Raw genomic sequence first — 15,058 nt, 5'->3', positions numbered from 1 at the left:
ATTGCCCTTCTCCCCTCCCATCATAAAAACAGAATCAGCCAAACCCAGAACACCACTTGATTGAATGCTCGCTTTTCGGGTTTTAGGATGATCGTTGAGAGTCATCGTAAAAAAGCCATAATGTCATCATCCCCATTTCGTATCTTTTCCGTTTTGTTGAACTCCTCGCTAATGTTGAACAGTTATTGGGTATCACAGTGTTGAAGCATCAAACTCGTTAAAATCCGGGCAAAGCAGTTAAGTGCTTGCCTTGGTCAGACATGTGTGGAAATGTCCGACGCCCGCGTTAGGCGGGTGGTTGTAGTTGTACAGAGAAAGAAGTCGCTTAAGCGTACTTCTCGCGGAAGAACTTGGCGGCGTTGACCAGGTTGGTAAGTGCGGCCTTGGTCTCCTTCCACTGGCGGGTCTTGAGACCGCAGTCAGGGTTGATCCAGAGCTGCTCGGGCTTGAGGTACTGGAGCATCTCCTCGACGCGGTCCTTGATCTCCTGCTCGGAGGGGACACGCGGGGAGTGGATGTCGTAGACACCAGGGCCGATGTGACGGGGGTAGGCCTCGTCAATGAAGACCTTGAGGAGCTTGGCGTCAGACTTGCTGTTCTCGATGGACAGAACGTCGGCGTCGAGAGCGGCAATGGCGTGGAAGAAGTCCTGGAACTCAGAGTAACAGAAGTGAGAGTGGATCTGAGTAGAGTCCTGGACACCGGCGGTGGACAGCTTGAAGCTGTCGACGGCCCAGGAGAGGTACTTCTCGCGCTCGGAGCCGGAGCGGAGAGGAAGACCCTCACGGAGGGCAGGCTCGTCAACCTGGATGACGTAGATGCCAGCAGCCTCAAGGTCGACGACCTCGTCGCGGAGGGCGAGGGCGAGCTGCTGAGCCTGGACGGACTGGTGAACATCGTCACGCGGGAAAGACCAGCGGAGACAGGTGATCGGGCCAGTAAGCATACCCTTCATGGGCTTCTTGCTGACGGAGGCGGCGTACTTGGACTCCTTGACGGTCATGGGCTCAGGGCGGGAGACGTCACCGACGATGATCGGGGGACGCACGCAACGGGAGCCGTAAGACTGCACCCAGGCGTGGGTGGTGAAGACGTAACCGTCGAGGCGCTCACCGAAGTACTGGACCATGTCGTTACGCTCGGGCTCACCGTGGACGTAGACGTCGAGGTCGAGCTCGTCCTGAATGGCGATGACATCGCGGATCTCCTTCTCAATGAACTCCTCGTACTCCTTAGGAGTGATCTCGCCCTTGGTGAACTTGTTGCGCTGGATGCGGATGTCCTGGGTCTGAGGGAAGGAACCAATGGTGGTGGTAGGGAACTTGGGCAGAGACAGGTGGGTCTTCTGCTGGGCGTAACGGGTGTCGAAAGCCGACTGGCGGTTGTGCATGGCGGCAGTGACGGCCTCCTGCCTCTTCTTGACCTCAGGGTTGTTGGTGCGCTTGGAGGTGGCGCGGGACTGCATGCTCTTGGCGTTGGCCTCGAGCTGCTCACGGACGGAGTCGGGGCCGTTGGAGACGGCCTTGGCGATGAGGGCAACCTCGTGAACCTTCTCGCTGGCGAAGGAGAACCAGTCCCTGACCTCCTCGTCGAGCTTCTTCTCGCTGGCAAGGGTGTGAGGAGTGTGAAGGAGAGAGCTGGAGGTGGCGACGAGGACACGCTCCTTGCCGAGCTTCTGGACGGCGGTCTCAACGACCTCGATGGCCTTCTTGAAGTTGGTCTTCCAGATGTTACGGCCGTCAACGACACCAGCAGAGAGGATCTGCTTGTCACCGAGGTGGGCGATAACCTCGTTGAGCTGCTCAGGGTTGCGGACCAGGTCGACGTGAAGAGCGTAGGCGTTCTTGAGAGCGCTGTCGACGACGTCAAGGTTGTGGACGATGTCACCGAAGTAAGTGGAGACGGCGAGCTGGGGACCAGCGGAGCCCTGGAGGGCAGTGAGCTTCTCGTAGGCGGGCTTGAAGGCCTGCTTGATCTTGGCGGGAAGGTCGAAGACGAGGACGGGCTCGTCGATCTGGACGGTCTCGGCACCAGCCTCCTTGAGCTGCTTCAGGAGCTGCTCGTAGACGGGGAGGAGCTTGTCGAGGAGGGAGATGGGGTCAACGGACTGGCCACGGTCGGCCTTGCCGAGGGCGAGGAAAGAGACGGGACCGACGAGGACGGGGCGGGTGGTGATGCCAGCCTCCTTGGCCTCCTTGAACTCGCGGACGGGCTTGGGGTCGGCAGCGAGCTTGAAGGTCTGGTTGTCCTGGAGAGTGGGCTTGACGTAGTGGTAGTTGGAGTCGAACCACTTGACCATCTCGAGGGAGGGCACGTCAATGCCGTCCTTCTGGTGGCCACGGCCCATGGCGAAGTACTGGTCGAGCTCGTGGAGGCTGTCCTTGCTGTAACGCTCGGGGATGGCGTTGAACATCTGGATGTGGTCGAGGACATGGTCGTAGTAGGCGAAGTCGTTGCTGGGGATGATGTCCACGCCGGCGTCCTTCTGGATCTTCCAGTGCTCGAGCCTGAGCCTCTTGCCCTCGGCGAGGAGGTCCTCGCGAGACAGCTTGCCGCCCCAGTAGGCCTCGTTGGCCTTCTTCAGGTCACGCAGGCGGCCCATGCGCGGGAAACCGAGAACTGCGGATTGCACCATCTTGAACGTGTGTCTGATGGTAAAGGGGAGAATGGTGGTGAAAGGGAAAGGGGAGAATGAGGAGGAGGAAGAGGGAGGAGGGAAGAAAACGGGTGAGGAGGGGAAGGGTGTTTATGTGCAGTGACGCGGGCGAGAAAAGTTGCGTGGAGGAGCAGGTGGGGTGAGGAATGGAGGGGCTGCGTGGGCTGCGTGGGCTGCCCGGCCGGCGCTGATTGTCGCGCTGGGCCGCTGTGCGCGCCCAGCCCGCCCAGGGTCCAAGCGCAAGCGCAGTCGGCGCGGGCAGCCGCGGGGTGCGATTGGCTGAGGAGCCTCGCGCCGCGCCGGCCCGCGCTTTTACTCATCGCGTTCTGTCGCTGGCTCCGATATCGTACCACGCGCGGGGCGCCGCTCGCTGAGGTCTTGCTGAGCTCTTGATGAACCCTCCACGTAGCCAAAACTCTCCCATCACTCTGGCCCCAATGCAATGCGCGCTATCTGCTCGACCGCCGCCCATTCACGCTCCTGCCTGCGAGGCCGCTAGCAAATCTCTGCACTGCACATCCGCTTACTCCGCTGTCGCTGTGCTAGCCTGCCTCGCTTGGCATCGCCTGTCTCTTGCCCTGCCTCACGGCCTACAAAGTCGATCACGACATCAACGGGCTCCACATGGCGCTGTGCTTGCGACGTATCCACCACTCACGCTCAACAACCCAGCCACGGAAACCTTCGTCAGCGTTGCTGCGTGATTGATTGGTTGTGAAAGCCAATCATTCGTACCTCACGCGAGGGCATTCCAGCTGTACCTGTGCTTTATGTACGTATATCGCACACACGGAGTCCTTATACGCGACTCTCACTTCTGCGAGCCATCCATTGGAGGCTGCCCAGGTGCGACCGTCTGGGGAAACGAGCGCTTCCCCATGAAACTGTGACGCCCGACACTCGCTCGCTCGCACAGACCCTCTTCGCGTCGCCGCCCGGCGTCCCTCCGGAGGTTGCTTGCCTGCGGGTCGAGCAGCAACGCTATGGTCGTCGTCGTCCCAGTCGTCCAACGTCTAGACCAGTAAAGTGGCAAATTGTGGCATCTGTTGCACATTCGTCTCCTATCCAGAAGCTGATCTTCGTATCCTGCTAGCTGACCGCCAGTGCTGGAGCAAACGTGGCTTCGTGACCGAATGTTTCCTGTCACCGATCGACTCGTGAGGGCGAGCAACAGTCATCCGGTGTCGACAATCTTCTCGGTTTCCTCGGTGATCTCCCGAGGGACATAGTCAGGCATTCGAGCGGAGTCAGTGGTGGGCAATCTTTGGGACCCTGAGAGGTCTGTTCAGAGTCGACCGACGCCCTGGCGAGGGCTATCGCTTCTTCCCACGGATCCCTCTTGTCCTCCAGGATCGCTTCCACCCACGCCGTCAGTGCGCATAGCTGTTCCATAGTCATTGTTTCTGAGGCTATTGCCACCCAGTGTAATATCGTGACGCATATCTCGCGTCGGGCAGGGGAGATCTTGAGGAGCATACGGCTGTATACAGCGGGGAGAGCTGTTGGTAGCTCGCTCACGGCGTCTTCTATCTCAACGCTGGTCTTTAGCGTGTACAGCTCAGCCATGGCGTGGCCAATACAGAGGAAAGTGCCTTCGGCTCGACGCAGGAGCTCGGCTTGGATGTGAGTGCTGAACTTCTCGGAGAGTTGAAGCCTCCGTGACAGCGTGCGCATCTTCGCCGACATGAACGTTTCCACGTCGCTGCCAACGTGGCTGGCGGTCTTTGAACTCAGGTGAATCTGCTTGACGCCGCTGAACTCCGGCAACCCGCGGCTGACGATCAACACGTGCATGCGGCCTTTGGCCGTTTCTTCGTGAAGTTCAGCGAATTGACTGGCGAGCCAGCGCGTCGATCCGTCCTCACATCCGTCTTGTGCATCGATGATGCAGTAAGTTATCCGGAACGAAGCATCCTGAATCAGCTTGAGTAGAATCTGCCAAAGGGATCCAGGCGAGGCCAGTACAGCGCCCACTTCCTCGGCCAGGTTGAAGTACGGAATGACCAGCCGAGCGAGAGCTGGCTGCTTCGTTACCATCTGCCATATCAGCGTCCGGAGCACTGCAGTGGAGCGGTTCCGTTTCTCGTCTTCACTGCTGCGGAAGTGGTAGATAACATCATCCCCGAACTTGGCTGCCAGCTTCTGGGTTAGGTAGATGGACAGCATGGCCTTTCCTTTGCCCGTCCCGCCGCAGATCCACAGAAGGTTGGGGTCGCTCTCAAGCCAGCACTTCAAGGCCTCGTCTTTTCTGACCCATCCGCATGTTCCCGGCACCCTTTTGCCTTTCCTGTCGATGAGGCTTTGGCGGTCGATGGCGGGGTCTGTGAGGAATAGAGCTTGGAGGCAGGGTTTCCCCGTCCCTGTGTTTGACGTTGGCCCTGCATCTTCAGGTCTTGTGTCAGTACTGAGGTTTAAGCGCATCGCGTGGCAATCTCAACTGACAATTGTGCACGTCGCCGAAATGCACTCGCGCAAGGCCGCTGATGACGCTGTGCTCGTAACTGTGGCCTCCACCTGGAAGAGCCATGGCTGCAGTTTGGGATCGCGGTCTCTGACGTCTTCCATCGGAGCAAGCTACTTGGGAGCAGTACTTGGGGGAATATCGCTGGCAACATGAGGTTGAGCGGGCAGGGCGAGGCTGAAGCTGAGGCACTGTTGTAGCGTGTGCCTCTATTTCTTGCGACCGATCGCGACCATGAAAGACCGCCACCATACATTTCAAGAAAAGGCGCTCGGCGCAGATGAGTGTGAGAGTTTTGGGAGTTCGAACGAGCTGTCCGTGTATTCTGCGTGCCTGCCGAATCGATATGTGAGACTGTGATGATGGCGCGTTGTCGCGAAGCTCCTGGGACACGGTTAGGAAAGTTGCATGCTCTGCCTACAGTGAGGCTAGATCTAATGGATTGCCGTTAAAGTCGACCTAACGTTCTCTTTGAGCGTATGGTTATTGGCTGCGTGAATTGCATGGTTCTACATCCCGTGAGTCTACGATGTATTTGTATGATGTCGATAATGACTTCTAATTTGGTAAAGCTTACCATGCGACCTTCAACATCGGGATCAAGAGTACCCTCACGCGTAAGTGATAGCGGACGGCTGCTGAAAGGAAGATGAAGCCGGCTTGTTTTCGAAGAGTGTATTTTGAAAAGAATTAGACTACTAGATATTTATACGAAATGTAAGAGAGAAGAGAAATGTCGTTGACGGCTGACGACTAAGCGCTTCTGTCGTATCGCGCTTCGGTGTAAGTCGCCTCCAAAGGGTGATTCTCATGGTGACAACTGCTCTACGCAGGGTAGGGGCTGTCGCCTTGCGTCCTCCTCGCGCCGAAGTCGTGAGCGCGTCCTCCCTTGCCGTCAAAGTTGTCGTAGAAAAGACGCGACATGCCAGGCGACGACTTGCACGCAGCAGCCGCGTCGTGCGACTCGTCCACGTAGTCGACGGTGTCGCAGTTGCCACCTGACGGGTTGTCGCAAGAAGGAGGGAACGTGTTCATGAAGTTGAGGAAGCGCACGTCGCGGTTCGGGCCAGTGCTGTACGCGCCGCAGCCGGTGACGGTGTAGTCGCCAGTATCCTGAAGGGAGCGCAGGTAGGAGATCTGCTTAGACTCGTAGTTCTGGCGGATGGCGTCACGGCCGCGCATCACAAGCGACACACCGTATTGCTGGTTGTCGGCTTCGTAGTTGCTGAAGCCTTCTGGATAGTTGTCGTAGGTATCACAGTCCACATACGGTCCTTGCGGGCGGTCGGTGCTCAGCCAGACGAGGGAGTTGGGATCACCTGTTCGCAGATGGTCAGCTATGGTCTTCTTACCAGCACACATTGGAAATTGCTTACCCGGCCAGAAAGTGACCTGCACACGGTCGTCACTACCAACGCTAGTGAGCGCGGCGTAGCGCTGGATCAGCTGCGATCCCATCGAGTGGCCAGCAACCACGATCTCGTGCATGTTGGGGAACTGGTTCTGGTCCTTGTAGTAGGCGACGATCTCGTCAAGAACGTGGAAAGTCGAGATGTTGTTGCTTCCGTACGGGTACATGTTGTTGCGGCCATAGGCCCATTCAGTATCGTACCAGGCCAGAGCGTTTGAGCCCGGAGAGTTAGAAGCATCGTCGAATGGGTATGCGGTTCCCTTGTCCTGCTCGTTGGCAAACAGAGGCGCGGTAATAGCCACATTGTCCTTGGTGGGACCGTATGCAGGATCGGCAGTCGCCAGAGCATTGATTGCCTGCAAAGACACTGTCAGAGATCACACATTCGGTTGAGAGGTGGAGAGAGAACTTACGTAGCCAATGTAGGTGTTGGCGTCCCTTCGCTGACCGGCCATCATGATGACCGCTCTTTGGATGTTGGATGGCTTCAGACGCTGGCCATCACTGCCGAGCGACTGGTAGTTGACAAGCGTGAGGCGGTCATTTGCGCCAGAAGGATCAGAGATACGGAAGAATGCGACTTCTGCACCGGCCTCCGTGGGGAGGGATCCAGAGATGGTGTCACCAGCATATTGCTGGGCCCAGGCACAGGCGCCAAAGAGGGCGAGTCCAGAGAGGAAAGAGAATGGCATTATAGGCGATGAAGCGATGGTGAAAAACCGACCTGGGTGGGAATGATTCTGCTGTCGCGTGCAGCAGGCAGAGTAGTTATTCTCTCTGCCAGATTGGCATCACTAATGGTCTTCACAACACATGCATGACTTCAACGGTGACTTGTGGGGGCAATTAGCAGATCATCATATACCTACCAGCGGAGGGTTCGTATTCGCCAACGGCACTCTGCGAATTCCCTCGAGGCGTTGGAAACCTGTGCGGTTTGGCCGGAGAAGTCATGACGGTGGGGAAGATTGCATGCTAAAGAGCGTCAGCTGTGCGATGGAACATACCTTATCTCATGTTCTAGAGTTCGACATCGATGGGTTGCATCGCGCATGCCTTGATGGAAAACCACTTGGTTGCGGTCTGTGGGCGGCGAGCATTGCGTGTGCAGGCGGCGATGGCAATCCTGGAGGAGCGCGCCGGCTCTGCGGGAGATCGCCATGTCAAGCAATGACCAAACGGTGCTTGTTCCGGGAGAGACGATGTTCATTGGAGGCGTTCGGGTCGGTGGGCGCCGTCATCCGCCGAACGCTTGAATAGTCTAATGACAGCCAGCTCCGCCGGGACGCGCAACACACCAAGTTCGGGCGAGGGCGGCGTGAGCGAGGAAACGTCGTGAATCCGCGTGTCTTGGACTGATCTCCTTCTCGTATCGCCCAAAACGCCCGCTCCTCTCGCCTCCATTGGGCCGCAGCCCTCAATGTGGAATTTGCTCAGCGCCAAATGAGACGATGATCAGCGGCCACTTGTCAAACGCTTGCCAGCCGTGTCATTTGCAGGCGAAATACATGAAAGACACTGCGGATGTTTTACGGTAGGACTGATATAGTGCCAGAGTGTCATCCACGTAGAAAAAGCAGCTGGGATACCTATTGACGTCAGAATACGCCCACCGGATTCTTGTACGTATTCGATTCTACGCGCGGAAGAATCACAAGCACACGGGCTGTACGCATTGGCCGAACAGATGGCGGAGGAGTTCGACGGGTGAATCATAGATCTTTCAACACTGGCGAGTGCTTCGAGGCATGCGATACGCTGATCTACAAAAGCCTCGACAGAGCGTGTATTGACCGGCCGCCTTCCCACGAAGCTAAGTTGCTGGAACAGACGCAACACATTCTTGAGGGTTCCGAAGCTCTATTCGCGACATCCAAATTCTCCCCTATACTTCTTGTATCTATCGCTAACCCTTGACAAACACTGGCATCGAATCGATCGGGGTGGCGACAGTAATCCTCTGGCCTCCCTCTTGAAGGTCCTTCTCACCCCAACGCTGCCATTTGGCACCCTTAGGCAGGTAGACCTCGATATCTTTCAGACCAGATGATAGTACTGGCGCAACAAGGTATTTGTGGCCGTACATGTACTGCGTCTCCACACTCCAAGCTTCCTTGTCCTCGGGAAACTCGTAAAACATAGTCCGCATCACCGGCGAACCCTTCTCATGAGCCTCCCCCATGAGTTCACGAGTGTACTCTCGCAGCTCCTCACGAATCTTTAAATACTTCACCAAAATGGGATAGGCCTCCTCGCCATACGACCAGACTTCGTTGTCTGCGCCTGAACTCGTCGGCTCGCCCTCTGGCTTTGGCTCACGATCACCGTGCAGGCGCATTACAGGACAAAACGTACCCCACTGGAACCAGCGGATGAGTAGCTCACGGAAAGCAGGGTCATCCGGATTACCCCCGTGAAAGCCTCCGATGTCTGTCGTCCACCACGGGATACCGGCGATGCCCATGTTCAACCCAGCGGCTAGCTGGTTCTTGAAACTTCCCCAAGACGACGCGATATCGCCGCTCCACACCAGTGCACCGTAGCGCTGGCTTCCAGCCCACGCGCAGCGGAGCAGGTTGACGATGTTCTTTTGTCCAGCGGCTTCTTGGCCCTCGTAAAAGGCGCGAGCGTATTCTTTCGGGTACGTGTTCCCGATTTGCAAATTCGAGCCGGCGTGGTAGCGGAAGAGGTCGAAGTCGTATGTGGAATACTCGGGCTCGGCCTCGTCAAGCCAGAATACCTTGATGCCGAGATCGTAGTAGTGCTTCTTTGCTTTCGACCACACGAAGGCACGAGACTCGGGGTTGGTGGCATCAAAGTGCGTGACGTCGCCGTCACACTGCATCGCTACGCGTACACCGCGGTCGTTGCGGATTAGGAGGCCTCTCTCCAGCATCTCGGGGTAGTTCTCGGACTTGTTCTCTACGGTCGGCCAGATGGAGACCATGAGCTCGATCTTGAGCTCTTTCAGTTCTTTGACCATTGCAGCTGGGAAGGTCAGTACATCCCTCAGGTGTACCCAAGGACATTGACAGCCTACCTGGATCTGGCCAAAACTTGGGATCAAAGCTCCATTCGCCCTGGTTCTTCCAGTGGAAAAAGTCAATCACAATAAGATCGATCGGTAGCTCCCTCTTTCGGTACTCCCTTGCAACACTCAGCAATTGTTCTTGGTTCCAGTACCTTAGCTTGCACTGCCAAAAGCCCAGGCCGTACTCTGGCATCATGGGAACTTTGCCCGTCACATCCGCGTAACCCTCTTCGATCTCTGCGGGAGAGTCGCCAGCCGCAACCCAGTAGTCTAGAGTTTTAGTGGAATGAGCCTCAAAACTCATGACATTCTTGCCGAGCACCGCACGCCCAACGCCGGGGTTATTCCAAAGGAATCCGTATCCGAGAGAGGAGAGCGCGAAAGGTACACTGGCTTGTGAGTTGCGGTGCGCGAGCTCGATGTCGGCTCCTTTGAGGTTGAGATAAGGCTGCTGATACTGGCCCATGCCATAAATTTTCTCATCCGGGCTGATGGACTCAAAGCGCATGGTCAGGTGGTAGTCGCCTCCAAGGATAGGTTTCAGCTCGCGAGCCTCAATGTCGAGGGCACTGCACTTGGGATCTGTAAGGTCGAGTCGGTGACGAGCATACTCCTCAAGCAGTCGCTCTCCTTTGTCATTGTAGATTATGAGCTTTCCTCGCCGCGACACCGTCGCTCTGATCTTGCCGTTCGTGATTTCGCCTTCGGATTTCTCGAAGATCTTGATACTCGACTGGGAGGATTTCGGTTCCTCAAGAAGGGCCCAGTTCTCCTTCGGCATCTCGGAGACCTTCGTGGCTCGCACTCTCAGAGCGTTCGGACCCCATGGCTCAACCCAGAGCTTGTGGTCGTCGAACGTGAAGACGAGCTTGTTGCCATCTTGGACAAGCATAGTTACGAGGGTTGGGCAAAGCGATAGCGGTGCTATATGGCTCAAGGAAGAGAAGACAGACCTGCTTAAATGATGAAGCTCGGCTCATTGTAGATCAAGCACATGGCAAAGCGGAGCTATGCGTTGGACATCATGCTTCGCGTCAATGAGCCGCGAAGCTGCCCGGGCAGCACTGTACCGAACCTTTGACCGCAGTTACATCTCATACCAACGCTTCGGCAGCTTTGAATAGCTTTGCAACACTTCGAACTGACGGAAAATGCTATCCTGACGTTGCACACGAGGAACGTTTGACATCAGCCTGAATTCCACATGGAACCATAGAACCTACTTTTTGCACACGTGAGTGACCAGAAGCTGGATACGAGCCTTTGACTTGCGCTAAATCCTGCCAAACTGATAGTCAGTGTTAGATCCTTGCAGCCACTGCTGAAAGGAGGACGCCAAAGATCCCCGCATTTTGGAGTCCTCTGGCTGCGAGCTGACATTCGTGGGGTTTTTGTTACAACCTCCTCACGCCAAGTTTTAGGCTTCCAACGCGTGGAATACCAGATTTGGGCATGCGACATGCCTTCCACCGTGGCGTAGCACCGAGATCTTCTCTATCCAATCTCACCGAGGGTTCCAGCGACGTACCTAAGCCCTGCTTTGTTCAGGCTGAATCGCTGGCCAAGATAACACATTTGAGGGGTGAAAGCATAGCTGTTTTCCCAAAGAGCTTTCGAGCCTCTTTGGAGGTGTAAGAGCGAGTCAAACGAGTGCAATTTCACGAAACTCGGCTGAACAGCTACCGAAGGCTATGCGATCTCAAACGTGAAAGTGGCATAGCGAGTGCTACAATGCACGTGGGTACATAAGAGATACTAGGCGCTATTGCCCCATACCCCAGATGAAACTCCGCATTCCCCACAAACTTCTATACTGTCACCGCCTTGCGTAGACAGGATCCGCAATGGAGACTGATGACAAGTTCAGGGCGACTCATATCGAGGAAGCTGGCAAACATGGTTACAATATCGAGGGGGCAGCTGAGGCTGCCGCGATCGAGCGTACACAGACAATCTGGCAGGCGTTGAAGGAGAATAAGAAAGCCGCTCTTTGGTCTGCCCTCCTTTCCATGACAATCATCATGGAAGGGTACGACGTCGGTATGAGCAGTGTTGTGATTGGACCAGCAATTTGCTAATGAAGCAGGCCTGATTTACCAATTTTTCGCCTATCCGTCCTTCGCCCGGACATTCGGGAGCGAGACTCCAGAGAATGGATGGCAAGTTTCGGGCCCATGGCAGGCTGGATTGAGCAACGGCGCAAGTGTCGGTATAATCATTGGAGGCTTCGCCAACGGCTACCTGTCGCAGAAGTTCGGCTACAGAAAGGTCGTGCTTGCAGGCTTGTTCTTTCTCAACTGGTTCATCTTCGTACTCTTCTTCGCTACTTCGGCAGAGGTGCTACTTGTTGGGCAGATCCTGTGCGGTCTTACTTGGGGGATCTTCGCTACATCGGCACCTGCGTAGGTACAGCGAGACATTTCCTGGTCCTGGCGTTTGCTGATGGATATCTTTCAGATACGCCTCCGAAGTCTGCCCGCTTGCGCTTCGTGGCTATTTGACATGCTACGTCAACCTGTGTTGGTGTATTGGTCAACTGGTTGCCGCTGGAGTGTTATATGGATGCCTGAAGATCGACAACAGCTGGGCTTACCGCATTGCATACGCTGTACAGTGGGCATGGCCGGTTCCGTTGATGGCTATCATTTGGTTCGCGCCTGAGTCGCCATGGTTGGTCCAACGAAGGGAAACGTCGTCTTATTAACCATCGTAATTGACTTGATCTAGGTGGCTTGTCCGCAACGGTCGCACGGCAGCAGCTGAGAAGGCTTTGAGCAAGTTGGACAACAAGACTGCAGAGGAACACATGAAGACCATTGCTCAGATGCAGCACACCTTGGACATTGAGGAGAGCATCTCAAGCGGCTCAACGTACTTCGACCTCTTCAAGGGCGTTGATCGTCGGAGGACCGAAATTGTGTGCTTGACTTTCGCTGGTCAGGTGCTTTCTGGTAGCACGTTCGCGTACGGTCCGTCAATCAGAGTGGCCTTGACGGGTCAAGAATAGCAAGCTGATTGGGTTACATGCAGGTCCGACCTATTTCTTCCAACAAGCTGGCATCTCCACCGACGATTCTTACGGCGTCGCCGTAGGCGGAACAGGCATTGCTTTCGTCGGTACCGTGATCTCCTGGTTCCTCCTTGGGAACTTCGGGCGCCGCTCACTCTACCTCACCGGCATGTGCCTGTGCTGCTTGTACCTTCTTCTGATCGGTATCATCGCCGCCACTTCTACTTCGGCCGGCGCACGATGGGCGCAAGTGGCTCTGTGTTTGGTCTGGCTATTCACCTACTCAACAACTGTTGGTCCCATATGCTACACTATCATCAGTGAAACTAGCTCGATTCGCTTGCGCGCGAAGTCGGTCTGCCTGAGCCGCAACATCTACAACATAACTCAAATCATTGCTAACATCATTCATCCGTACCTCATCAACCCGACCGAGCTGAACTTGAAGGGCAAGGCTGGTTTCTTTTGGGCTGGAACGGCGCTACTTGCCGCTACCTGGGCATTTTTCAGGTTGCCGGAAGGTATGTGCCACTTGTTCCATTGAAGACTTCCCCGCTGACACTTCCGCAGCTCGTGGTCGTACATACGAGGAGCTCGACGTACTCTTCGATCGAAAGGTTCCGGCAAGGAAGTTTGCAGGATACGAGCTGGATGTGTATGAGAGCGAGCTTACTGAAATGAGGAAGAATGGGCATGACTGAATTTTGCAAGTCTCGAAGACCAAGCTTTTGGCGTGCTGAGGGTGGAGCATGAATGTAGGCTGAAGAAAGCATCTCAGTCGCAATTGCCTAGCTTCGTATGATGTATAGCGCAAGCTACCCCCATACTGCTCGGTGCGACCAATCCTACGTGCTCAGTGATTAAAAGCGAACTCTGTCCGATCCAGCACACTTCGGGAAATTAGTGCTACACATATTTTCAACAGAACTAGGAAACTGTGTGGAACTCTTCTCCGAACACCCCACTTCGTCATCAATAGTCTCGGCTGCACCGCGAACCGATAACGCACTCAGCGAATTGACTACTTCTATCAAACGTCGGGGTGTTACAATTAGCCTAGCACTGCCAGTATCCTCACAAATGCTTCTTGCCCACCTCTTGCTGCAGGTATCATCGCTGCAAAAGGCAGACACCAAATTTTTCAACCTAACCATCACCGTCATGTCATGGCCGGACAGCTGCAGGACCAACTGGCTGGCCGAACACTGGACAGGAGCCCTCCGCCCGATTCGTTCAATGAGATATCGAAGATCTCACATTTTAAGCTAGTGAAAGCGTATCCCCGCGATCTCCTCCTAAATAACATTATCATTCCGGTCTCCCAACATTACTACGCGTACGTATAGTGGATGTCGAAAATGATATTCTAGGCCCTTGAAGCTGAAAGTCATACAGCTACCTGTTCCTGGGAGCCATTGTTGCATTACTCTGCTATCCGACATGTCGTGTCTGGCATCCGAATGAGGTGTGCAAAGATCATACTTGGTGGTACTGCTCCATACTTTTCCCTCTCACAGTACCACTGATGCGAAGCTACGTCTTTTGCCTGAGATGGAAGCTTTGGATGCGCCGCAGATCCGATCTAGACGCCAGCATCTTGGAAAATGTTGACTCAACGTCCACTGGCGACGTTTGGCCACAGCCGAAGCCAAATTGATGGGAATGCCGAAAACGCGATTGTAATGGGTGGCAATGAGGTGCCCATGCATGTCCTACGTGAGACACATACTTCCCAGAAGCGTCGTGATGATCTGGGCAGATCGATAGTAGATAAGCTTCTGCGGATCTGAGTATATATGGATAATGAAAGAGGATCCCTGTCCGCTTGCGGGACATGCCATTGCCACTGCGTGACATTTAAATTAGGCATACAAGGACCCATCTGGAGGAAGCGAAGGTATAAAGAACGCTCTTCAGCACGAGAAATCTGCGACCATATTACGAGTTTGAGAATCAGGAGAGCGCTGATGAAGGTTCACAAACAGAAGTAGTCAAAATGCTCTCTTCCAACTCCAAGAGATTTGGTGTGAATAGCGAAACACCTCGGCGTCAGGTGCGGGGAGTGCCGAGTGACGGACTGCTTTCGGATCCGCCAACCATCAATGTACTTGCCACTCGCATCCATATAAACTTTACACGAGCGAGGCAGCTGACGATTACATTTAACGCGTGGTCCTTTGCTTCTTTTACGTATCTGTTTTCTCACCACATAGCGTTGCCGTCGACTCTCATGAGCCCGTTTTCGACGCAAGGCTTACAAGTCAAGCCTAGATAATTCGCCAATAAGCATGCGGCGCACGATTACTCGAAGTGATGGACACAGAACGACGTGAGCCCAAACCACCTGGAAATCGAAGACCGCGAATCATGGACAAGGCGTTGCGATACAGCTGAGAAATGACGATGCAGCCATGTCGCGATCATCTCATCAACAGCAACCACGGCATGTCTCCTGGCTCTCCGGGTAATTAAGCAGCATCGATTTGTCG

General features: G+C 55.1%; 5 protein-coding genes across 5 annotated transcripts; 1 reads left to right on the top strand and 4 right to left on the bottom strand.

Moving 5' to 3' along the window:
* Positions 1–325: 325 nt before the first annotated feature.
* WHR41_06973 (uncharacterized protein) lies at positions 326–2,635 on the bottom strand (the record flags this gene model as incomplete). The annotated part of the gene is made up of 1 exon (XM_069375578.1): positions 326–2,635. One exon carries the CDS (start codon positions 2,633–2,635, stop codon positions 326–328), a length of 2,310 nt encoding a protein of 769 aa, XP_069227719.1.
* Positions 2,636–3,799: 1,164 nt separating this feature from the next.
* Positions 3,800–5,183, bottom strand: WHR41_06972 (uncharacterized protein; the record flags this gene model as incomplete). Its single annotated transcript, XM_069375577.1, has 2 exons — positions 3,800–5,040; positions 5,099–5,183. 2 exons carry the CDS (start codon positions 5,181–5,183, stop codon positions 3,800–3,802), a joined length of 1,326 nt encoding a protein of 441 aa, XP_069227718.1.
* A 615-nt stretch (positions 5,184–5,798) lies between these two features.
* On the bottom strand, positions 5,799–7,615 carry WHR41_06971 (uncharacterized protein). Its single transcript, XM_069375576.1, has 3 exons — positions 6,942–7,615; positions 6,494–6,884; positions 5,799–6,436 (listed from the first exon to the last, which is right to left on the bottom strand). The coding sequence occupies exons 1-3, from the start codon at positions 7,218–7,220 to the stop codon at positions 5,943–5,945; spliced, it is 1,164 nt and encodes a 387-aa protein (XP_069227717.1). The 5' UTR covers positions 7,221–7,615; the 3' UTR covers positions 5,799–5,942.
* A 612-nt stretch (positions 7,616–8,227) lies between these two features.
* WHR41_06970 (uncharacterized protein) lies at positions 8,228–10,687 on the bottom strand. The gene is made up of 2 exons (XM_069375575.1): positions 9,569–10,687; positions 8,228–9,516 (listed from the first exon to the last, which is right to left on the bottom strand). The coding sequence occupies exons 1-2, from the start codon at positions 10,449–10,451 to the stop codon at positions 8,435–8,437; spliced, it is 1,965 nt and encodes a 654-aa protein (XP_069227716.1). The 5' UTR covers positions 10,452–10,687; the 3' UTR covers positions 8,228–8,434.
* Positions 10,688–11,403: 716 nt separating this feature from the next.
* Positions 11,404–13,455, top strand: WHR41_06969 (uncharacterized protein; the record flags this gene model as incomplete). Its single annotated transcript, XM_069375574.1, has 6 exons — positions 11,404–11,599; positions 11,646–11,961; positions 12,017–12,229; positions 12,287–12,528; positions 12,590–13,090; positions 13,140–13,455. 6 exons carry the CDS (start codon positions 11,404–11,406, stop codon positions 13,268–13,270), a joined length of 1,599 nt encoding a protein of 532 aa, XP_069227702.1. The 3' UTR covers positions 13,271–13,455.
* Between the last annotated feature and the right edge of the window lie 1,603 nt (positions 13,456–15,058).

This window comes from Cladosporium halotolerans (assembly GCF_011745625.1).
Source record: "Cladosporium halotolerans strain TM138-S3 chromosome Unknown Sca25, whole genome shotgun sequence".
Lineage (NCBI taxonomy): Eukaryota > Fungi > Ascomycota > Dothideomycetes > Cladosporiales > Cladosporiaceae > Cladosporium > Cladosporium halotolerans.
This window is presented reverse-complemented; position numbering and strand designations above follow the sequence as displayed.